Source organism: Barbatula barbatula (genome assembly GCF_947034865.1).
Source record: "Barbatula barbatula genome assembly, chromosome: 1".
In the NCBI taxonomy this organism is placed as follows: domain Eukaryota; kingdom Metazoa; phylum Chordata; class Actinopteri; order Cypriniformes; family Nemacheilidae; genus Barbatula; species Barbatula barbatula.
In genome coordinates, this window is record NC_136766.1 from 6,898,011 (window position 1) to 6,922,772 (window position 24,762).

Here is a 24,762-nt window from a genome sequence, read left to right on the forward strand (position 1 = left end):
TCATGCTTTTACATCTCATTTTAAATTTTATAATAAAAATTGCCTCATAGTAACAAAGCTCTTAGGTCACATTACTTTATACTATTTGCTATTTAAAGTTGTGTAATGAATTAATACATTTTTAAATATACAAATCATTGAAAAATGTTTGAATAGTTTATATCACCAAACAACGGAACCTCTTGGATGAACTGCTCTCTGTTTCATGCTCTCTATAGAACTGCAAAAGAAAAGTCCTAAAGATCACATAGGGAACATATGGTAGGCTACTCTAAAATATCATATCCAGTAAACTGTACATATAATTGTCTTTGGCATTGCCTAAATTTAGAATATACAACACTATCATTTCTTTTGTAGTTTTATTTTTTATTTATATGCATCTGTTAATTACTGTACATAAGGTTGTGTAAAGCACTTTGAATTATACTTCTTAAAATGTGGTATTTAAATACAATAATAATAATCATACAAATTGTTATTATCAATATAATTATTTTGGTTTGATCATTTGTGGTTTATTAAGTTTATGAATTATGATGGTGTAGATAGTGGGGATTTATTGAAATCCCATATAGTCTATCAGCGAGGAACTTTGGATAATAAGCGTTTGCTGAGCAGTATAACATCCCTAATGAAGTTTCTGACCGCTATAACAGAGATTTGTCACCACACATCATTTTGGTTCCTTACTAGGACTTACTGCATGTGTCGTGACAGCCATTCCTCGTCCGCATTTAGAAAACTTCTCTCATGGTTACCTAATGTGTCCCATGAGACAATGACAAGGTTATATTCTTCCCGTAGATCACAAAAGCTTCAGGTGGACCTTGTTTGCGCCACGATGTTTGGCACAGAACTGCACTCTTTATGCCTCGGGTGAACTGAACTGGTATAACTGCAGGAACAAATCTCATATAACAGTGCAGTTAAACATAAAACAAAAAAACATTTGGCGTGTGATCTGACATCCTGGGATGGTATTATGAGTTACAGAATTAACTTTAAGGTCTCCTATTCTGTTTTCTGAAATGTTGCACATGCAAGAAACTGTGGTTATACATTTCTTCATTGGACAGTTTTGTTTATTTGGCTTTTCTTAACAGTGCCTTTCTATGGGTCAGTTCTAGACCGTTTATTTATCAAAAAACTATACTTCAAATACTGCTTTTAAAAAATAAAACACGATTAGTTGTTTTTGGTATAATAATTTCAATCTGTATACCTTGGAATAATATAGCATGTTATGATATTATATATCTTTAAATTTGTGATACTATGCAATGAGTCTCTAAAGATAATATAATACAATAAGCATTGGCATTGTTAAAGCTGTTAGACATCATTGCCGTACATGGCACTGGTTCTACAGCACTCTGATCACAGGGGTCTTGACCAAGGTGTTGAAAACAAAGTTAGTGGGGGGTGTTGGTAGTCATGTGTCATCTTGTGCATGCCAGTCTCCATCAAAGCTTGGATGACATCACCATCAATAATGAAGATAGCTCATCAATGACCAACAGGAGGGGGCTTGTGCGTATAAAGAGAAGAAGAATAGCCCCAAAGCGCAAATACACCACTGAAAAACACATGGACCCACTCGCTACAAAATATCAAACTGATCAACTGAAAGACAACACGACTTGGTAAGTTGATGCATTAGTAACCGTTGACTCTCTGTCACCAAGAATGTATGTATAAAAGCTTAAAAAACATTATTTTACTATTCCTACAGGTATCATTATGTCACCCATACGTTTTTTGGAGAAAATGATTCTGATCTTTGTGCTGTGGGGGCTTTGCAGCTTGATATATCTGGAGGGTTTGCCATTAAGGTAAGAGATAGTCAATTTTACACAATACACTGGTATTCCTTTTGGCTTTATGATATGATCGTTGATACCCCTATTTCTCTATCTGTAACAGCAAGAGGTCAATCAGTGAAGTTCAGCTCATGCACAATGTTCGTGAGCACAAGCAGGTGTTAAACAGACAAGACTGGCTTCAGCTGAAACTCAACAACATTCTCATACCTTCGCTGAACGACTCCCAAAAGGAGCAAAAAGGAAAAAACGACGGCTCATCCATCAGACATTTAAGAAAGGGGGACAGTGCCTCGTGGATCTAACGGAACCGTGCACTTTAAAAAACGTCAAATAATTATTATTATAATTAAAAGTAAATTATGAAACGTGTTCAACGTCAGTGCAGGAAGAGGACACAGTAAGTGTCAATTAAAAATAGTGCTGTATTCGGAAAGCACGCTGTCTTTTCTATTTATTTTCAACATTTTATTTATTTTCTCAATTATTTATTTTAATATAAAAATATTCTATGTGCAAATCATGTTTAGGACATACTGTAAAAAGGACAGTGTCTTAACCTTGTAGTTGCCTTGTCACTCATTTTCTTTTGTGTGGACAACGTACTTGAGCATTCTTTCTCAAAATGTATTTTCATGAGATCCAGTTTCAGATTTTCAGAAACTTAAAATGTATTTTAAATAATGTACCTTTTTTAATTACATTTTTGGACAACCAACAATTGTACTAAAATACTAAAATGTGGACCAACGTATCTGTTTCACTTTGTGCAGACTTCTTTCTTTCTTCCTTTCCTTCTCGTGTCCATTTTTACTATAATTTTGTGGTTCGTGACTCAACCCGTGCGTTATACGCGGCATACCGCAACTCTCGCGATACTGCGAACAGACGCGAAAGTCTCGTTTCCCATCAGCCGTTGGCACTCAAATTTGCTTTTTCAGAAAAGGCTGAGGTTGATTTTCAATTTGGACGTGTCTCGGTTGTTGTGAGCCACACGGGTTAATACAGAGCACTCATTATTTCACGAACAATGCTCATCACGTTGTAAAAAGGTAAGAATTTGGTTTATTTCGGTTCAAACGTTTGTTGTTGTGTTGTTTAGCCTCGGTGGCTAACTTAACTTAGCTAATCATTTTGTAACGTTCGCTTAGGGTGTGTGTGTGTACAGACGCGAGCTTGGTTTACTACACACGTTTATTTAAAGAGTCCCTCTTTACGTGCAGCGTTAATAATTCATAAGTGAATAATATTTTTTCTTTGCCTATTGTGTCGAGGCTGGCTGCCGGGACGACACGCCATCTGCTTGACTTTAAGGAGTCATTGATCGGCTAGATGGATGTCAAGCCCTAATTTAAAACGTCAGATTGAGAGAAGATCTCGAAGCATATTAAATGATCTATGTTATGAAACACAATGGCGCACACGCACTGTTTAAAAGCAGTGAACCGATACGTGAGTTGGGGTTTTATGCAAATAGTTTAAACTGGAATAAAAGCAATGATGTCGCTTGAATTGATGTTGTGTTATGCGGGCATAGTGCGAGTGTTTTGTGTAACTCTTCATGTGTAAACACTGCAGATTACTTACACAGGATGAGAGATGTAGCAATTCACTTCCTTGTTTACCAAATGAACCATTTATCACCCCCTGAGTCTTTTTACACGCTCCAAAAGTCCAGTTTTGAACTAAAAGCTGCACTCAAACTTATTTGCAGTTATGTAGTTATTTCATGTATTAAATTATGTGGGTGTATAAAACTAGGATAATTTACATGTTTTACAAATTATATGGGAATGGCTCTTTTTCATTTGTTGGCAGTTGGTCATTTGCATGATAGAAGTGAGTTTTCATAGTCAAAACACGAAAATTTGAGTTATTTTATTGTGTGTGCGGGAGAGAGGGGGGGGGGGTTGAGAGGAAGTGGTGGGCTCTTTCTGTATTTGTTGTGTTATTTTAAGGAGTTGGTCTAAATGGACAACTATCTTTGGAATTTCCAGAGCTTTCCGAAAAAAACTGAGCGCGTAATATCGGCCCATAGAGGGAGTTGTGGTGGTAGACAAATGTTTTATTCAAATCCAATTGATCAATCTGAAGGTTTTCTAGTAGTTCGTAAGACATTTGATCATAGGTGATGTGTGCACCGTGGTATTGTTTGATTATATTCACAGGTCCTGTTGTTTACGTTGTCTTCCCAAGGTACTTGGAATACCCTACCCCAAGAATATCATTGTATGACTTTGCTAGTTTCTTTTGGATGGAGTATAAGGGTATAAAGACACAACATGAGGCCACAGCCCGTGTCTTTGTGCATAACACTCATGACATCAAGCTGATTTTACCCCGGGCACTTCCTGATTTACTGGAACTGAATCCGACACACCTCGCATCATTCCAGTCTACTCTACTGCCCCATATATTCACTTTACTTAAAGGAATACTTCAGCCAAAATGACAATTCTGTCATCCTCTTGAGTTGTTGCAAATCTGTATACATTTCTTTTTTCTGGTGAACGCAGAGAAATATTTTTGGAAGAACGCTTATGACCAGACAGATTTTGCCCCCCAATTGACTAGGACTAGGTATCGATTCTGATGTTCCGATTCGACTCCGATTCACAAGCGCTCGATTTGAATAAATGATTATAGATTTAGTACAAAATAGATATTTCTAAAAAGGATCAGTGAATATCACATTACAGTGGTGAATTAAAAAATGAAATTAAGAGCCAAGAACCTGTATATCAAATTTTAAACACACTTGGGTATATTGAAGAGAACAGGTTGTTTAACATTTAAAGGTCCAGTCGGTAACATCTAGTGGCAAGGTTGTGAAGTGCAACCAACCACTCAATCCACCCCTCCCCATTCTATAGTATTAAAAACATAACGCTTTATTGTGTAAGCTCTTCTTTATATTGGATTTCATCCCAAAAATGAAACACTGTTCACAAAACTTGCTGTAATCATATGAACCGCTGCCTTTGTGTGAAGGTGATGTTACATTCTACATCCACCATGTTTATTAAAGGCAGAATGAATGATTCTGTTCAGAAATGTTTTTAGTCATGCTGGTTGGAAATCTCTTCACAACCTGATAGCAATCAAGAAGTTTAGTGGTCAAATGCTTTTTTGGATTTGTGTGTCGTCTGTGAAAGACGTACGACCAAAATTCTTTCGACCAATGAAAACATTCTGGCCGAACGTTTTGACGATAGCCATTGGTTGAGACTGGTCCTGTTTACATATTAATCCAACGTCTTTTGCATCCCATTGCGCACCCAGTCCACGCAGACATCATATGTCATCAGTGTGCTCACTTCCGCTGTTTCAATATAGAGCTTTCGAGAATCGATATTGAACCGACAGTTCAATAGTTTTAAAAACGATTGATAGATTTTTTTTGCCCAGCCCTACCATTGACCACTATAGCAGAAAAAATGTGGTATGTACCGATGTACATTTTGGCTGAAATCTTAACCGATGATTCTTTAACATTGGAAGCCGATGACCGATGTATTGGCCAATATACAGTATCTAGATATTAATATAACATTTCCTAAGACTGAAACCAAAGGCAAAAAGTTGAAACTGCTTTTAATTGAAAATATTGACTGCAGAAAACAAGGTAACCACGTTAGTTCGCTTTTAACCTTAAAGTGTCTTGTTTTAATTTTCCTATTCAGACATATGAACAGTCCTGACATTAGCTCTCTGTGGTGTCTTGGGAAGCGTGTTTCTTTAATTTACACTGAGAGTGTGTGTTACAGTATATGCCTGATTTTGAATGCTGATTCAAAGCTGCTTTCTAATGTTACTTTAGATCTCTCGTTTTTGTTCTCTGCAGTATCCAGATGTGTTAGTCTGGACTTAAGTCTGACTAGGTGAAAATGAACATGCACGGTGCCAGCGGAGGATGTGACCGATCCAGAGATCGACGACGCTCTAGCGACCGCTCTAGAGACTCCTCTCATGAGCGTGTAGAAGGACAGCTCACGCCCTGCATTCGCAACGTGACTTCACCAACACGTCAACAGAACGGTGGTGAGAAAGAACATTACTCAAGTCAGATAATAACAACTACAATCAGTTATACTTAAAGTATACTTGAAGTAAATTATTGTTATAAAGTAGACTATGTGTACATTATAGGTGTTCAGAATTGATATGCCTAGTCTGAATGAATTTTAAACACAGCTCTCTGAGGTTTGCCATTATGTTCTTCATGTTTGACAGATCGTGGAGGCTGCTCATCGCGGCCCAGCAGCCCTAGGCCTCAGAGGGTTTCTCCCAGCAGTAGCAGTGGGGTTGCTAGCAGTCGCAACAGTAGCCTGTCTAGTTCAGATGGTACCTACAAGAGCATGGGCCCTGGTGAGATGGTGTTCATCTATGAGAATGTGAAAGATGGAGGCCGCAGCGTACGCTTATCAGAGAAGGTCACGCTCATTGTGGACGACACTCGTTTCGTGGTGGACCCCTCGATTTTCACAGCACAGCCCAACACCATGCTGGGCAGGTATGTGTCTCAAAATGAAGAAATTGGGAAAGTGCAGATAACTGCTTTATAACAGACTTGTAAATATCTCAATTTCATAAAGGGTTTGAAGGACATAAGACAGATGGTGACGGGTTTGGTGAACCAAATATAAATAAAGGAGTTTTATAATCTGTACATTTGTAATAAAAAATTATCTTCTACATTTTCTTAAATGAGTTATATTTAAGACTTTGGAGAAGATAAGAAAAGAACACTACTTGCATATGATAAAAACATGAATGTAAAAGTATGCATGTATTTGTTGTAGAATGTTTGGATCTGGGAGGGAGCACAATTTCACTCGGCCCAATGACAAAGGAGAGTATGAAGTGGCAGAGGGGATCAGCTCCACTGTGTTCAGGGCTATATTGGTGAGTCTTTAGAATCCGTGAAATGCCTCTTTCTTGGTATATACTCTAACTGCAAACTTTTACCAAGGGTACAGCCTTTAGTTTCAAAACGAAGTATCTCTTGTAGGAGAATAATGGTTCCTGTCAAGTATATCCCCAACTGACCTTTCTGAAAAGTTAGCACAAGCAGGACAACAAGACATTGCTGTGAAATCTGTTTGCACTGGTCAATAAAATCTGTAAGGTCCATCTGCAATATTAAAGGAAAGTGCAGCATTAAACCTGCCATCAGCTTTGCTGTAATGATGTTTCAGCATGGTGTTAGGTGGGGTTGATGTAAGGTCAGTGTTCGTGTGCCTCGGAGCCATGTAGAGAATCCATAAACTCACAGATGAATGCGTTTAAACAGTGTCACTGCCTACCAGTCCGCTCAGATGTTGTGCAATGCATGAGCTCTTTAAAGGAGAAGCGCCTAGATTCTGAAAACGGCACCGATTGAAATTTCAATAGTCTTCTTGATACTTAATGCACCTTCTGTTCCCACAGCAATTTTGTAGACAATTTGAAGTTTCGTCTCTGTCCCTGCAGATCTGAATCATTTTTTCATCCTAACTTCACTGTTCTGGCCAGTTAGTCTTCAGAGACGTGAAACTGCAGCAATGCTCGGATAATAACATTGGCTTGCATCCATTTAGCTTTTAGAGAACATTGTCTTTAATTGGATCAGCTTTTTTTAATGCCATTTGTTTTGTCTGTTCTCTCTTTAACTGGCAGGATTACTATAAAACTGGGATAATCCGCTGCCCTGATGGAATCTCCATACCTGAGTTGAGGGAAGCATGCGACTATCTGTGTATCTCTTTTGACTACAGTACTATCAAGTGTCGGGACCTGAGTGAGTAATTCCTCCTCTTGCTAACACACAAGATATCGATGTGTATGGTCATCAGTTCCAACAGTGGTGTTTTCACCGTGGTGTTCTCAGCTCTGTATTTTGAAGTGTCGTTCATGATTTGAAATAGTATACAAATACTTTGATGTTCTTCGTTTCGTCCTGATGACCTGGTTCCTCTTTTCAGGTGCCCTGATGCACGAGCTGTCCAACGACGGCGCTCGGCAGCAGTTCGAGTTCTACCTGGAGGAGATGGTGCTTACTCTTATGGTGGTCAGCGCTCAGAACGGGGAGAGGGAGTGTCACATTGTCGTTCTCACAGACGATGACGTAGTCGACTGGGATGAGGAGTACCCACCCCAAATGGGAGAAGAGTATTCACAGAGTGAGCACACAACCTTCCTGTCCGAACCTAATTAGGATTTCAACTGTTTAAAGTACTAACAATCCTTCTGTTCTGCTTTTTTTATTTTAGTAATATACAGTACAAAACTGTACCGTTTCTTCAAGTACATAGAAAACCGAGAAGTAGCCAAATCAGTTTTGAAAGAGCGAGGACTCAAGAAAATCAGACTGGGTATTGAAGGTAAGATGCTGTGAATCCTTTGTTGCATAATTGACAACTTTTTATTATGTTTCTTCATATGATTTCCAATGATTCAGTTCTATTAAATACATCATGATATTTATCGTCCATTCATGCATCTGTAGGTTATCCAACATACAAAGAAAAGGTCAAAAAGCGCCCAGGAGGTCGACCTGAAGTTATCTACAACTACGTCCAAAGACCCTTCATCCGGATGTCCTGGGAGAAGGAAGAGGGCAAGAGTCGACACGTGGACTTCCAATGCGTGAAGAGCAAGTCCATCACGAACTTGGCAGCAGCCGCCGCGGACATTCCCCAGGACCAGCTCGTGGCCATGCACCCTGGACCGCAAGTGGATGAACTGGACATTCTTCCCAACCATCCTCCACCCGGTCATCAATACAGCAACAACGAGCCCGACCCCGACGCCCCCTCACCTGCGGTCTGAGAGCAGACTCTCCTTCAACAGCATGCTGCAGCATGAACCAGTGACACTATAACCAGATTGCCTTCCGCACCTTCTCCACAGCCTTAGAGCCTCGACTGTCTAGATACTGTATTTAAACATAAAAAAACAGAACAAACCCAGCGTGGGCTTGGTTATCGGCACGGGCAGTGCTGTACTCTGTTTTTGTTTTCCTTTTTTTACTCGACCAAAGGAATTTTATTTTTGTTTGTCGTTTGACACAAGTTCGCAACCTCACCTATTTTCTAATTTGGCCTATTATATTATTATTATTACAAATGTTCTTTTCCATTTTATTACTGCAATGAGTATTATTATATATTATTATTATTATTATTGAGTTCTACTTTCACTACAAGCGTTTTGGGTTGTGTACACACTGATCATCTGAAAAGCTTTCCCCACGACATCCACCGAGCTCCTGTGCAGCACGATTCTTCGGGAGGTCCATTGCTTGGTGAGTGAATACAGTATTTTCTTAAGCGGACATTAATTTATCCGCTCAAGATCTGTATGTTCAGCGCTTTGAAATCATTGTATTAATAAAGCTATATAAAATAAAGTATGTGATTATTGGTCGTGTGTCCAGCGTTAGTTGTCAAATGTCAGAATCGGTTTTAAAAGAGTTAACAAATCAGTGCATTGTCAAACTGTCTGCAATAGACTGTTAGAACAGACTTTGTACCTGTAGTCCATTGCACAAAATATAAACAAATTTACACTTGAGTTGGGTGACATTTATTACACCAAGTAAAGATGTTTATAGATCCCTGACAGTTTTGTGGTTCATCAGGGGATGAGGGAGTGGAATGTCTTGACACATTGAAGAGTCGACCAGTGCAGATAAGCAAACTTTTGCACAAAATGTTTTCATCCTTTGTGCACTTATAGACAATAGGTGTGGTTTAAGTTTGTAAGGAAGACACAATAAATTGTGGTCTTAACAACTTAAAAAATGTAAACTACTTAAGTGACATTTTAGGATTCAGAACTGTGTGCTTAGTAGGAAAAAATCTAAAGCAAGAAATGCTTTTTATTTAAAAAATAGGCCACTTTTCAGTCCATTTAAACCATATACATTCAGATAAAAGAAATCATATTTGTTACAATAAACAGATCTACAGTATGATACAGTTTTTATAATATGTGCTGAAAAACAACAACAAAAATGCGTAGAGATGGCTAGAAAAACGTCATTCAGGAAAAACGTAAATGGTTTTAGTTTAGCTTTTGTTTGGGAATAAAAATAGCAATACTGGTACTGGCGTGTAAAAGTTCTTTTGCACACTTCATGTGTCAGAGTCAGGAGTCACTTTTTCTGTCCGGAGTAAAACAAAAATACTGCCAGAGCAAAAGCATCAGAAATCAAGAGAAATGTAACTCGTAGCTTATCAGTCATAGCTGGTTAGGACCAACATGATCAGACGATGACGATTCATCGATTGTTGAATCTCACTGCACCTTGTGATGACAGTGTGACACGTTGTACGCATAGAAGAGAAAGTCTTTCAGTGCTCTTATAGTGGCCAGGGTAAGTCGCTGAAGTCCACTGGACCTCCCAGACCAGCATCCGCTTCCAGAAGGCTCATGATGATCGCCATGGCAGCTTCATCACTGCTGGGGCTGCTGGAGCCAGGCTCATCCATGATGTCACCAATACCGATGTGTGAATTATCACCTAGATTGAAGACAACATTGTATATCGTTTAAAAGCACTGCTGACAAATCAACTGTAGTTCTGAATTTCACCACTAAAGCTTACTTAAAATAGAGCTGTTGGAATAAGGATATCCTATAGCATCCTGGCCTGACACCATCCCTGCAGAAGAAATGTCTGGAGTCCCACGATTGGAAATCTGATAAAAAAACATTGTGTTGACTTTATCTACATTCTTCATAAATGGGTCATTAAGTTTGATTTTATGTAAAGAAACACATCTACTAGTGGTGAAAAAAGTTAAAAAATAACCTTATATTTTTCTAGCTCTCTTGTTCTCTTGTCACGCTGTGTATTTTTTACATGCATAATATTCTTTTAAAGTATAATTCATTATTATCTTATGATTGAATAATAAAAACTTGCTCAGGCATCATGGCGTCGCTTGTGTTTGCAAAACATGCTACGAGATTGACAGATTTAATTGGGGCGGTTATGAGAATTTTAAAGGCCTTTTTTATAAAATAAAAGTTAAAGTGTTAAACTGTCAGTAAAAGTTAGGAAATTAAGGCCTTTAATCATATCATACCCTTTTTAAATGAGTATAAAGGAAATTTGTTGATACAAAGTGTTTTAGATTTCGTGAAAATCACCCAGATGGTCTATTTTGAAAGTACGTAGTACTAGTACAGGTAAAACCAGGAGAGGTATCAGATGAGTCATATACCTAATAGTACACTTTACCTTTCTGCCTCCAGGTGAGGATGTGTCAGGAGGGGGTGTGCCGTTGGTTATATTAAGAGGGCTTGAGCCGCAACTAGACGGGGAGGAGCCTCTTATCCTGTAAGTCAAAGAGTAAATAAAAGTCAATAATCATCAATTTACTTGAGTACTTTACTAATGTTACTGAGTAAAAATAATTAAGTAAAGTACAGCTACTCCCAAAAAATACTTCTGCAGACTTTTTCTCCACTAAATGTCCTGAGCAAAATGTATACTTTTACTCAGATACATTTCCCCTTAGCATGTTCGTTACTTCAATATAAACAGCATAGAAGCATAGAAACAGAACTGAAATAGACAAGACGCGAGCGAACCGGTCACCATGACAATGTTGAACCAATCATTGGTTAAAGCTCGATGTAAAAGTCCAAAACCGTGCTCTCTGCTGTTCATTTCAGCACAAGGTTTCTATGTGCTGCTTCTTTTAAAGATAAACAGCAAATTTGTCGGTTTCAATGAATTATCAAATGAATGGGTTGTTACTGTAAGGGAAATGTAAGGAAAGAAGTGAGGGCCAGACAGATTTGCCTATTTTGATCCAAGATGTTCTCTTAGAGGATAATATTGGGTTTGGGAGGGAACTATCCTTTAACACTTTACTTTAATAAAGTTATAATTTATAAAGATGTGGTTTCTGAACCTTTTTTGATATCATGTTGTTCCAGATAACACTACTAAGCTTGAGACAGAGCTTTTTCAGAGTTCTACATTTATTTTTTATTAAAGTGATAGTTCACCCAAAAATAAAAAATGATGTCATCATTTGCTCACCCTCATGTCATTTCACACCTGTATAAATTATACAGACACAGGAAAAAAAGACATTTGGAAGAATTGTAGCAATTTTCAATTGTGTGACATCATTGACTTCCATAGTAGGAAATATGACAATGGTAGGATAAGGTGCCCCAGAACTGTTTGTGTTCCTAAATTCTTCTAAATATCTCACTTTGTTTTATAGAACAAAGACATTTTTATGAGTGAACTTTCAGCATTTAACAACGTCTGCTTCAACTTTACTTAAAAAACTTTAGATTAAATATAAAAAGTACTTTTGATACTAAAAGTAAAAGATAAACATTGTTCTTAAGACTTTTACTCGAGTTATATTCTAAAAGGTTACTTTCACTTCTATCAAAGTAATTTTCGGAGATAACTTTGTACTTTTACGCAGGTATTGCTTTTAAATCCTTTTTACATCACTGATTTACTCAAATGTAGATTATAAAAGTGACATTTTTAAATGAATTTACCTTTGGATCTCCATCACCTCCTCAGCGATCATGCGGCCGATCTTTCCTGCCCCAGGTCTCGTCCCTCCAGGGATCCCGGGCACAGTCTGAAACCCACGCTTCCCTGAGCCTGCAGCCAATGAGAACACAAATGAGGAACAATAAAGATTTTCAAACTTACAAACGTAATACTCCGCTGATGTGATGAAATGTTGTGCGTCAACAAGCGAAAAACCTGCATGTTGATAACACAGAAAAGTTTAAATGAGCCATCCGAATGGGCTCTATGCAATATGGTAGATCAGTACTTCTATATACCACTGCTGTGTTCCACAATGTACAAGCCCATAGGAGCATATTCTTTAATGCAGGGTTTATGCATGGCAACACTATTAAAATAATTCTGCAATATAATATTAATTAAATATAATAATAAAAAAATACTAATATATCCTTCATGAAAATATGTCTTTTCCTATAAATATTTTCACTAGTTGGAAACTATCGGTTTCATATATAGTTTTGGTTACAGTTGAAATGTGCTTACTGTCACCGGCTGTAAGGACACTGTCCATACTCTGGGGGGAGGCAGTCTGCTGTGGATATCCAGGATCTAACCCTTCAGGAGAACTGCTCATAAGAACACACATCATCTCACTTTAGTCAGGAAATTCACTCAAACCATTAGAATAACCCATAATATCTATCAATGGAAACAATAAAGCGAGTATGATCACTTACGAAACAACCGTATTAGTTGAAACTATGTATTCCACTTCTTTGGTCCAAGGGTTCATGAAACTGAACCAACGGCTTCTTAAAGTTATAAAAGATCCATCTTTAATCTTGAACTTGTAACAGTTAGTTTTGATCTTCTCTCTCATCTGTAATACTGTGAAAGAATAACATAACATAAATGATCACGAGTCCAGTCGACTCAAACTCGGTGAACGAATAGAAAAATGATCTATACTGTATTAGTACCCTGTCTATGACATTCAGCAAGATGTCCAATATCATCCTGATGAAAATACTCGTAGAACGATGTGCCCAGCAGCTCCTGAGGTAGATAACCAAGAATAGCCGTAGCCCTAAAATGAAAAGATGAGCCCGTCATTCAAAGAACAAAGCAATTTACAAAACAGCAATGTGAGCCAACTGAGCTTCCTCAAACATTGCATTTGTTATTTTTTGTTTGCAGTTGGCAATCTGATCTACAGAAACGTTGGTGACCAACAAGTTTGGAGAAGCATAAAAAGTTTATTGCATAAAAATGTATTGCACAGAGGTTGCTCTTAGTCTCAGATGTTTCTCTTTGAAGTCTTTAAGATTAAAATGAAACCAAAACGAATAGGTTTAGTGGAGCAGTAAAATGAATCTGTTTTATAGATTAATAATCTGGATTTAGAGTGGGAAATCAGAATAAATATTCAAAACTAAAGCAAAAAGACAAAGTAGACCATTTATGGTCATATAATTCATAAAATTCCATTTATGTATTATGCATAATGGAAAAATTAATAAAAACAAGATTATTTTTGCAGCTTCCCATACACATAAAATTGTACATTCAAGTATAGGGGTATAAATTAAGAAAAAACACCTAAGATTTGGACCTCTATCCATACAGTTGACATACAATCCGAACAGTGTTTTTATCACAAAGACTGGTTTTAGGTGAAATGTTTGCCCTAAATTTAGCCTCTACCCCCACCGCAACATTTTCCTTGGCTATTTTTGGATATTGACCACCACTGAACTCAAAAAAACAAATAAGCGGTCATGATAAATTGAGGGTTGGTCAGTAAACCACCAATCAAATGTTGTTTATTCTAGATGTTTATTCTAGCCGTGGCATTGTTTTACAAACACATTTCATCCGTGTCAAATCCAAATCCGACTTGCCTTTGGTCCACAAAGACAAACTTCCCATCAATGGCGTGGCGTGAGACATACTCAGTGGGCTTCACCCGGATGTCTCCGTTCAAGGGCTGAGGGACAATGTGAGAATGCAAGCGGCCGATGGCCACCAGGCAGCTGAGATTACAGCCATCATTATCAGGCTCGTTGTCTTCATCCAAGCCCATTTTAGTGGGCGGCCAGCTCTTTAGATAGCCAGTGCTGTGGATGGTGCAGAAGCTTTTGCGATCGGCTGGAGAGATGAAAACCTATCGTTAAACAGAGTTGTCTGCGCGTGCATGTATTACTGGTCATTCCTGATCATTAACCTTTCTTTTTGGAGCATGTGGAGGCAAAGTCTTTGTCCTCCATTTTGACCAGCGACCTGTTGCACTTCATTCTGCAGAAGAAGGAGCGGCGGGCACCCGAGCGCAGTCTGGAGGGACCGGGTGTGATGTCTGTCCGAACTGGCAGCCCGGCTGAGAAAACAACAACACACTTTAATTCAAACATTAAACATTGTAGACATCAACCATCATAAATGATGGATAATTCATTCCCAGAATGCATTGCTACTAGTAAAAAGGACTCCAGGATGCAAAGTATCTAAATGTAATGCACTCAATTCACATGTGTAATGTTCTTCTGATCCAAGTGTCCGTAGGTGACTTACTCTTTGCATCGATGAGTCTCTCCCGCGGTGCTGTGTCAGACGATGAGAGCTGCTCCTTCACTTTTGCTATGTCTTTAGGATGCAAATAGTCAAACAAACTCTGGCCAATCAGATCATTCTGAAAGAGAGACAACGCAGTGACATTACTGACTGAGTCATGCGGTTACTATACAGTCTGTATTGGCATTAACAGGTCCTACCTGGCTGTAATTCAGAATTTTGTAGACAGACTCTGACACAAACAGAATTTTTCCACGATCGCAACCGACCACGAAAAGAAAACCATCAGCTGCCTAGAAGACATGTAGTTTTTAAATGTAATTTTTATTATGTTATCATGTTTTATTGTGTTAGTTAGCTGAGTTATTATTACTAAATTATAACAACCCAATTTGATTGATATTAACTGGGGAAAAAGAAACAAGTCATCTGTATTTGCAAATGAACTCTTCACATTTTACAATATATTTTTAAGCTCATATTGAATGTTTTATTTTATATATTATTATAAAAAAATATTTAAAAAGATTATTGGGTTTTCTTGTCGATCTAAATAAGTTTACTTTGCAATAATGAGCATCTAAATCAGAAATCTTAAAATAATATCTAGTATTTCTTTATGTCACCTACCTTTAATATTAAGTGCTTTAGTTCATCGTCTGATAAGAAGGCGGGCTTATAGTTAGCTTCAGTATATGGGTTTGATGAACCTTAAAGAGACAGTAGTTATGAGTCTTATTGACAGTATCCGTTTGTTCATGGACTGTCTGAATGAGACGGGTGCGAATCTCACCTCGTAGTGTTTTCATATGTTGGACGGCCATGCGCAGCACAGTGAGTTTGTCCAGTTTCCGAGACATGGCATTGCAGGTAGGCACTAATGAAGCCAGTTCGTCTATGAAGTTGTTCATCTTATCTCTACGTCTCTTCTCTATCTGACTGTGAGCTTCCCTGTGGAAAACCAAGAGCACACGATGCAAGGAATGTTATAATAGACAGTAATAGAGTATGTTTGTATGCTGATCATATACTGTAAACAGGTTAAAACCGTATTTCGGATTTCAGCACCTTGCATTCTTAATCCGACCCTGGTGATCGACACAGTCCCTGTACAGAGAAAAAAGGTAACGGTTAGTAAATAGCATAAACTGACTATATACGTGTTAAGAAAAATACAACAAATGAAATCCTGCTGTTTTCAATTATTAAATTAGGAAAAAGTATAAGGACGCTTTGGTGTCCAACTAATTGCTTTGACGCGAACCTAGAGCACTCTTAACCAAAGCTTAATATTTTGTAAAAAATTTTTTTATCTTAAATGTCCAAAAACCAGCTACAATTTAATATAGTTTATTGGTAGCAGAGACTTTAAGGCATGGAGTTAAGGAGAAAAATCTTTCAGAACTAAAATAAATGATTCAATAAATGTACAACTAACCCTATAGTCTTCCTAACACATGATATTGCAAACATGAAATCAAAAAAATAAATCTAAAATAGGATGAGTAAAAAGAATTTAATCAAATACACTTACCTTCCAAGTTTTTCCATATCTGTGTCCATACTGTCCCTTGAAAACAAAACAACAGTACAAATACATTACTCAAAAACATGAATTGCTTTTGTATACACTCAAAGTTCAAAATGTATTCCAAATAAATCTTTATCTTTAAAACTAATTGACGGTTCTCACTTGTTGATTCTTCGAAATACAAATCCTTTATGATTAAGCTTTAGGTTAGTGGGGGGGCAGGTCAAGACTTAATTTCACAACATCGTAAGTGTGAATATACAGTGCATCCGGAAAGTATTCACAGCGGTTCACTTTTTCCACATTTTGTCATGTTACAACCTTATTATCCCAATGTGCACAGTTGCCTCCATCATCAGTAAATGTAGGAAGTTTGGAACCATCATTCCAAGAGCTGACCGCCCGGCCAAACTGAGCATTGGGGAGAAGGGCCTTAGTCAGGGTGGTGACCAAGAACCCGATGATCACTCTGACAGAGCTCCAGCGTGTCTCTGTGGAGAGAGGAGAACCTTCCAGAAGAACAACCATCTCTGCAGCACTCCACTAATCAGGCCTGTATGGCAGAGTGGCCAGACGGAAAACACTCCTCCGAAGAAGGCACATAACAGCCCACCTGGAGTTTGCCAAAAGGCACCTGAAGGACTCTCGGAGCATCAGAAACAAAATTCTCTGGTCTGATGAAACAAAGATTAAACTCTTTGGCCTGAATGGCAAGCGTCATGTCAGGAGGAAACTAGGCACCGCTCATCACCTGTCCAATACCATCCCTACAGTGAAGCATGGTGGTGGCAGCATCATGCTGTGGGGATGTTTTTTAGCGGCAGGAACTGGGAGACAAGTCAGGATCGAGGGAAAGATGAATGCAGAAATGTACAGACACATCCTTGATGAAAACCTGCTCCAAAGCGCTCTGGACTACAGACTGGGGCGACGGTTCATCATCCAACAGGACAATGACCCTAAGCACACAGCCAAGATAACAAAGGAGTGGCTACAGGACAACTCTGTGAATGTCTTTGAGTGGCCCAGCCAGAGCCCAGACTTGAACATCTCTGGAGAGATCTGAAAATGGCTGTGCACCGACGCTCCCCATCCAACCTGAGGGAGCTTGAGATCTTACGAAGATGAATGGGATTCTTGAATCCCTGAATACTTTCCGGATGCATTGTATAACAGTAAGCATATCCAATGACATGAGGACCCTTTCACACGCCATCGGTGCAATCATTTCATAATATAGCCTGTTTCATAACTGCTCTGAATTAGAGTAAAATAACACGATGACCTAAGTGGTTGACAACAATAAGTCTGATAACATCTGGACTACAACTTAATCCTGGCACTTAAGTAACTATTTTCCATTAGAATAATGCCCCGATTCTCAAATCTAGCTCACCCAAAGTCATTTATTCACCTTCATGTCATTCAAAACCTACAGTATATGTATGACCCTTTCTTCTGTGGAGCACAAAAATATTTTGACAAATGTATCAGTGGTTTTGTATCCATACAACGGAGGTCAATGGGCACCAGCATTGTTCAAAATATCTTCTTTTGTGTTCTGCTGAAGAAAGAAAGTCATACAGGTTTAAAATGACATGAGGTTGAGTAAATATTGAAAGAATTTTCACATTTGAGTGAACTCTTCTTCATCTCTTAAGATGTTGTTCTGATATCTCTTACGTCTATTTGCATTTTACATTTGTCACGAAACAATGATTTGACCATTTGTTGTCTCTTCATCAATACTCACTGACCATTCAATCTCAGGAGATTGTGAGAGCTGTGAGTTTGGGATGAGGAACCTCATCCATGAAGCTTCTGATCTGAGAGGATAAAATTGGTTTTTGTCTCAAAAACAAAAGGGGTTTCATATTTTAGATATAATAAACCGGTGCTCAAAGTGGGTCTTACAAAACCCTCACATATTGGTACTTTGACCGTACCTTGGCTCAGAGATGTTATCAGAGGGTGATGCCATAATATATATATACTGTAATATGGTAGTGAAAGACTATAATATTTATACACCATGTAAGTGTAAATGAAAGAATACCATAGTATAGAGGGTATGCATTGACATCACTTCCCCACGTGAACACGGTGGGACACGCCCCCTTTGAGTACATGTTCCTGAGTGGTAAAACACGCAGCAAAATGGCTGAGGAGAATAGGAGAAACAAAGAATCCGGGACTAAAACATGTAATTATTTTCTAAAATTACAAGCAGCTAGACTCGACGGTGATCCTTACGGCTTCACTGCGACTTAAAAAGGAATCAGGTGTTCCTAGACACTGAAATGTTGCGCAGAATTGCGTTTCCTGATATTGAAAGCAGTCATTTTGCTGAGGGTTTTGCCACCCAGGAGTTCACAAGGGTAAGTGACGACACCTCCATACCCTCTATTATCCTCACGGTAGTGTCCATGAATGGCTTAAAGGGACAGTTCACCCAAATAATTTTAATTCTGTCATCATTTACTCATCCTAGAGTTGTTCCAAATCTGTATCAATTAATTTGTTAAGATGCACAAAGAGACAAATATTTGGAATAATGCTTCTAACCAAACAGTTCTTGGCCACCAATGTAGGAAAAATTACAAAAGTGTCCCAGAACTGTTTGCTTTCCTGGCTTCTTCAAAATATCTTCTTTTGTGTTCAACAGAACAAAGACATTTAAAAAGCATATTTCTACTATACTAGACATTTATAGATAAAGGTGATAAATTTGGAACAACTTGAGGGCGAATAAATTAAGACAAAATGTAATTTTTGGGTTAAATTGTTCCTTTAACCGGGGTCTACTATTGTATATTTTAAGTGCACATTTACTGTACTATGAGTAATTTATGCTGATACTTACTCGAAAGAAAATCCATCGTTTCTGTGAAATGACAGACATTGACAGTTTAACACTTTTACCACATTTCAAGTAATGTTTTGTGTTTGCTATTCTGTGGTGAAAATATCAAACACTATAATGCAACATTTGTGTTGTCAAGTTTAATTGACAAAATTTCAATTTTACAAATGTAATATCCGAATCAGAAAGAGCTTTTTTGCCAAGTGTGCTTTACACACACAAGGAATTTGACACAAGCTTCCAGTGCACATACAGTTGAAATTGACAAGATATGTAACACAAAGTAAAGAATAAATATGTAAAGACAATACACTTTTGACAAAAGACAATTCATGTCAAAAGAATTGTATTAAATCAGTAGCCTAAGGTTAATAAATAAATAGCTACGAATATTAAGTAGTTGGTAATGCACATATTTTATTGCTCAGTGGGGAGAGCATTTAACTGTCATGATGTAGATGGCATGATGAAAGAAACGTTTCTTATGTCTTGCTGTTTTGGTGCTTGATGATATATTTGAGAAACAGAAGTTATGGACACATTGAGCATCAATTCTATGGGTGTGTCAATGATGGAGCTCTTACTGATAGTCAGAGGAGCTGCTCTTCCTCTTGCGGTTGTAGTCTAAACCCATGGAGCTGCAGATCAGGTCTGTGGAACTGGGGGACATGAACTCATTCATCGTGGAGGAGATGTCCATTCTTTGGTCAGCCATCAGATCATCTGTAAAATGTAAACCTTAACTCAAAATCAGAATTTCCCTAAAACCTTCATTTCTCTTTGGTAAACAGAAAATATTTAACAAGTAAATGGAGGTAGAAATATAAAGGTAACTTTACCACAGAGGTTGTCAAGGTCCACTCTTACTTCACCATCTTCTGAGGCTTTGTGCCACAACCCTTCTGTAAGGAAAGACAGCTGGAGATATAATCACAAGCCTGACACAAGTGCAAGCATTTTATAACCCGGTTACAAGAGAGGGGTTAGGTGATAAGATTGGACTTCCCCTCCTGGATGTGACCTCATTAACCTTTAAGACAGATGGGCGACAACAACCCTCTGTTGGATACGATCAGGAGATGAAGCCACCTATAATTTACAGACTAAATCTTTAGCTGCCTAGTATATGTCTAGTATGTATAATATTAAAGGTATGCACAATTTAAAGTGGCAAATTTGTTGATTTATTATTATTAACTAGGTGTCCTAGCTCTTTTGTTTTTGCTTAAAGGTCCAGTGTGTAATTTTTTGGAGGATCTATTGAGAGAAATGCAATATAACCTACATAAGTATGTGCGCAGAAGTGCATAAAGACCATACGTTGTGAGAATTTCTGTTTTTATTACCTAAGAATAAGTTTTCCCATCTACATAGACCGCTGTGGTCCCCCAACAATGTGGTCCCCTTGCATGGAATTCGCCATGTTGTTTCTACGGTATCCCTAAAAGGACAAACTGCTCTACAGAGCGTGTTTCGTAAATACGTTATCACCCTCGATAAAGAAGCGCAAACGTGATGATATCTTAGTCCTGTGTCAGCCACCGTAGTGCTTCGGAAGGTAGGGGTCAGAGGCTCAGTTGCAATTCGTAATCTCACCACTAGATGCTGCTAAATTTCATACACTGGACCTTTAAGAAATAAAAAGGTTTTTCACAATTTCAACAGTTCACATACCGTTCAGCTACAAAATACATGTGAACAACACAGCTCAGATAAATTGCTCTTGGCATCATGTTTGGAAATGCTCGAGCTCTTACTGATATACTTTTTTACAGACCTTAGTATCTCTGCAAATATAGTCACTGTTGAGACATTGATGAAATCTCTGTGATGTAATCATTAACTCTGACCTATTTTTCACCTACTTACCGCACACTTGATCCAACTGACCTGACCAACTTGGGTGGCCATGACACCCAATAACTACAGCTTCAATTATCACCCTGAGCTCCCCATGCCACCGGCAGCCTGTTAGGTCAGCAAATCCATAATGTGCAAAGATCATTTACTGTTCCATTTACTAACAAGACTGTATTTACATCTCTTATTTGCATTGTGAAATGTACCATAGTTAGATGACTACTGTCAACGATTATCAAAAACAATAAAACAAAATCACTATTACTATTATTAAACTTCAGCATGCATGGATTGACCTGCAGAAATGAATGAGAGGTTTCTAAGCCATCAGATGTGCCATGTTTCACTAAAGGAGGGAGCCAAGACATTTTCTTGGGAACATTGTAATTGAGAGTTAGGGGACACTCATTTGACCTGTACCAGGAAGCAACCCCTTAGCAACAGACTGAAAAACATTCAAAATACCCTGGCACCCACAGCCAAGCCAAGCACGAACTCACATTTCATAAGGAAAATATTCAAATCTAAAGTCAAGCAACCAAAGTTATCAACCGGTAGGTGGAAGGAAATAATTCATATAAAGTTGGAAAATCTTATAATCTTATCAAATTGTCTTTGTTTCAATGTAACCCCAATATCACACCAGAGCAAGGTAGGTTACATTAGAAGGAAACCAAAGGTCACCTATGTGAATACCAGACAAAAACCGGCGGATCACAAAAGCAGCACTGGTGAATGTAGGTCACTCAAGTAAGCCTGTTAACTTACAGGATGTTTTTCAAGAAGGAAATAATCTGACATGATTTGCCTTCATTTCTTTAATGACTGCTAAGTCTGATCTATTTATCCTAAAGTCTTTATTTCTAATATTTCAGAGAAAACAAACCACAAACAATTCTACTCCATTCATATACTGTATATTTACAATAAATACTTCATCTTTCCCTACCTTCAACGTCAGTCCTACATGTAAAGCTTTGAAGTCCACACTTATTTTTGATCTCATTAGACAAAATGTTAAAAATCATTTGTGAGTCACTTTGGATTTATGTGATGAATAAAACGTCAATGTATATGTCATTTCAAAAGTCCCAGACAATGACTTTCTTGCATTAAAGACGAAAGAACTACATTTGTTTTGCATACATGCAAGTACAGGAAGATAGATGCCATGTCATGATCTTGTCCTTCCTGTTTCCCCATCGTGAGTTTTTGTTTCAGTTTTTTGTTATAATAAAGCCTTCTGTTCACTCCACTCTGTCTGCGCCTGGGTTCTGCCTGTAATTCATGACATGCCATTAAACTAAAGCCATATGAAATTTCGAAGTCATTATGCACCGAAGAGTGTTTTATGATTATTAATTCATATGGGTTTGGAACAGCATGAGGGCGAGTAAATGATGACTGAGCTCACTTATTTAGCTCGAACCATTCCTTTATATTTGCATTACACAATAATTCCACTCCCCATTTCCAAATATCCAAAAGCACATACGGTACCTCAGACAGCAGCCGTCTCCTCACAGCTCGGGCTTCTGTTGAAACACACAAACAAGCACTGGACCTGAGGGAGAAGAGGACGAAACACCAGAGTCAGAATAAAATTTAGAAAGCAACATTATTCCTCAGAACTGCTATGTGTAGGCAGATTTAGTGAATATTGTGCGGAGTAATATCTTTGATTGGGGCAGCAGATGGTGTAGTGCAGCAAAGGATCATGGGAGGACAGAGGCGTTTTGACTGCGGTGAAGGATTCAAGCCGCTTAACAGCCCGATCTAACACGATGTGTGCTTTACCTGCACGGCATGACACCTAAACAGGTGTCCCGCCGAAGAACAGTTTATTGAAGCCGAACAAGAACGATCAACGATGGTAAAAACTTTGACCATGGATGTATCGCAAGACCTTTGACAGACCTAAAGTACAGGATGCACTGCAAATATTTCTAATGTACTTTACAGCAGCACACATAAATAACAGAAACATGCCTCGGTTTTCCAACAATGTGGTGAAATGAACAATATAAAAATACCGTGTACGGTATAAAGACATGATGCATATGAACAGTTAGATTCCAAAATGAGAATGATAAAATCATGTTTTTTTTTTGTTGCATTCCAATAACTATCAATCAAACTGCAGTTGCTTTGTTTTGTTTCATAATAACTAAGAATACAATGAAAACATGACAACGTCATTACAAAACATGACTTTTGACACATCTAAAAAAGGAGTTCTCATCTTGGAACCAAACTATTCATATACTCAGCATGCAATGTCAAAAACGCGCATTCCCCAAGAAGCCCGAGAGATGCTGCTCGTCTACAGAGGCATTAAAACATTAACGATATTTAATGTTTAATATCAGTAAAGTTTAGTAACCATGCACAACAGTAAAACAATGTTTATTGTGGTGAGACCGTACATTTGCGGTGACTATGGTTAACTAGTAAAAACTATGTTAAATCAAAATGACGCCCATGCTATAATGTATTCGAGACACGGTGCTTACGGTGTTCTGACACACATACTTCGCCTATATGCGCTTAGCTTGCGTGACTATTTGCATGAACAAATGTAATGTCGTCACGTTGTTATATGACTGAAACGGTCATTGCATAAGGTATAGGATGGAAGGTTGTACAGAAATAAAGAAAGAAAGACATTAACCACTCTAGAGGAGAACTCGATTAGATGACGTCAGCCAGGATAGTCAAGCTAGGCTCAATTCAGACTAAAAGTTAAACGTAGTTCGCCTAAGGTGAATAGAAATATAATGAGATATAGAAAGACGACGCAATATGACACGTAAAGAGAACAGATGGATCATACTTACATGAAGGCAGAAAAGCACATGTATGACCAGGCGAATGTGTGGACGCCGCTGTGCAGTATTAACGTTATATATATTCGCTTTGACCTACTTTCCTCTGGGTGTTATACCTAGCGGACCAATAACCTACTTAATGAGCCAATGGCATTCGTTTGCAGACTGTGCGCCGACTGTTTTATCCAATCAAACAGCGAGTTGCGTTTCGAATAGCGAATGAGAACGCGCGTAGTAAGAGCACACCCAATGAAACAATTCGCCGTTAAAATCGCCCAAATAGTGTAGCGTCGTAACAAGAAAGGTCTGGTGGAAGATTCAGGAAAGCTAGTTATTATGGCAACGGGTAATGGGTGTTCCGTCCGTGGATATCCATGGTTCCGTCTATCTTAGTGTTATCCAAATGTTCACGGTTTTGTCGACCCCGCACGTGCGGAATGCTAAATATTTACGGGCATGGTCTGTACGCAAAGTTCAATGGTCTTTGGCTTTGAATGGGTTGGAATTAAATAGGTATGCTTAGCAAAATAATACGTTTGAGGTTATTTCTTTATCACGTCGACATTGTAGCAATGCAATACAGTTACGAAAATGAATAAACATGTCTTGCTTAAAGGAAACAGATTTCGTTCATTTGAAGACGACGCAAACTTGAGCAAAACCTGAAAGAATCGTCACGTACATGTTTGAGCCACTAGGAGGCGCCAAAACACAACACGAAAGACAATGCCCTTTGGAGTAGCCTATGTACTTCTCAGGTTCGCAAGACGACTCTACCTTAAGAT

At 38.3% G+C, this 24,762-nt stretch overlaps 3 protein-coding genes across 8 annotated transcripts; 2 read left to right on the forward strand and 1 right to left on the reverse strand.

Annotated features, from left to right (window-relative positions):
* Positions 1-1,743: 1,743 nt before the first annotated feature.
* pth1b (parathyroid hormone 1b) lies at positions 1,744-2,128 on the forward strand (the record flags this gene model as incomplete). The annotated part of the gene is made up of 2 exons (XM_079463386.1): positions 1,744-1,835; positions 1,927-2,128. The coding sequence occupies 2 exons, from the start codon at positions 1,744-1,746 to the stop codon at positions 2,126-2,128; spliced, it is 294 nt and encodes a 97-aa protein (XP_079319512.1).
* A 572-nt stretch (positions 2,129-2,700) lies between these two features.
* On the forward strand, positions 2,701-9,226 carry btbd10b (BTB (POZ) domain containing 10b). 3 transcript variants are annotated; one of them, XM_079464118.1, is made up of 8 exons: positions 2,701-2,875; positions 5,668-5,864; positions 6,057-6,336; positions 6,626-6,728; positions 7,482-7,602; positions 7,787-7,984; positions 8,075-8,185; positions 8,311-9,226. In XM_079464118.1, exons 2-8 carry the CDS (start codon positions 5,711-5,713, stop codon positions 8,631-8,633), a joined length of 1,290 nt encoding a protein of 429 aa, XP_079320244.1. In that variant the 5' UTR covers positions 2,701-2,875; positions 5,668-5,710; the 3' UTR covers positions 8,634-9,226. The 3 variants fall into 3 exon arrangements, with proteins under 3 accessions (XP_079320244.1, XP_079320245.1, XP_079320246.1); XM_079464119.1 differs by having other exon boundaries at positions 2,745-2,875; positions 5,644-5,864; positions 8,311-9,211; XM_079464120.1 differs by lacking the exon at positions 2,701-2,875 and having other exon boundaries at positions 5,584-5,864; positions 8,311-9,211.
* A 143-nt stretch (positions 9,227-9,369) lies between these two features.
* bmal1b (basic helix-loop-helix ARNT like 1b) lies at positions 9,370-24,122 on the reverse strand. 4 transcript variants are annotated; one of them, XM_079486779.1, is made up of 22 exons: positions 23,987-24,094; positions 22,650-22,713; positions 22,296-22,427; positions 20,129-20,191; positions 19,874-20,012; positions 19,290-19,310; positions 18,184-18,252; positions 16,430-16,465; positions 15,964-16,002; positions 15,689-15,846; positions 15,526-15,605; positions 15,096-15,188; positions 14,896-15,013; positions 14,552-14,701; positions 14,229-14,475; positions 13,308-13,414; positions 13,065-13,215; positions 12,871-12,953; positions 12,345-12,453; positions 11,053-11,149; positions 10,414-10,507; positions 9,370-10,329 (listed from the first exon to the last, which is right to left on the reverse strand). In XM_079486779.1, the coding sequence occupies exons 5-22, from the start codon at positions 20,002-20,004 to the stop codon at positions 10,169-10,171; spliced, it is 1,944 nt and encodes a 647-aa protein (XP_079342905.1). In that variant the 5' UTR covers positions 20,005-20,012; positions 20,129-20,191; positions 22,296-22,427; positions 22,650-22,713; positions 23,987-24,094; the 3' UTR covers positions 9,370-10,168. The 4 variants fall into 4 exon arrangements, with proteins under 4 accessions (XP_079342905.1, XP_079342904.1, XP_079342907.1 ...); XM_079486778.1 differs by lacking the exon at positions 22,296-22,427 and having other exon boundaries at positions 23,987-24,122; XM_079486781.1 differs by lacking the exon at positions 18,184-18,252.
* Between the last annotated feature and the right edge of the window lie 640 nt (positions 24,123-24,762).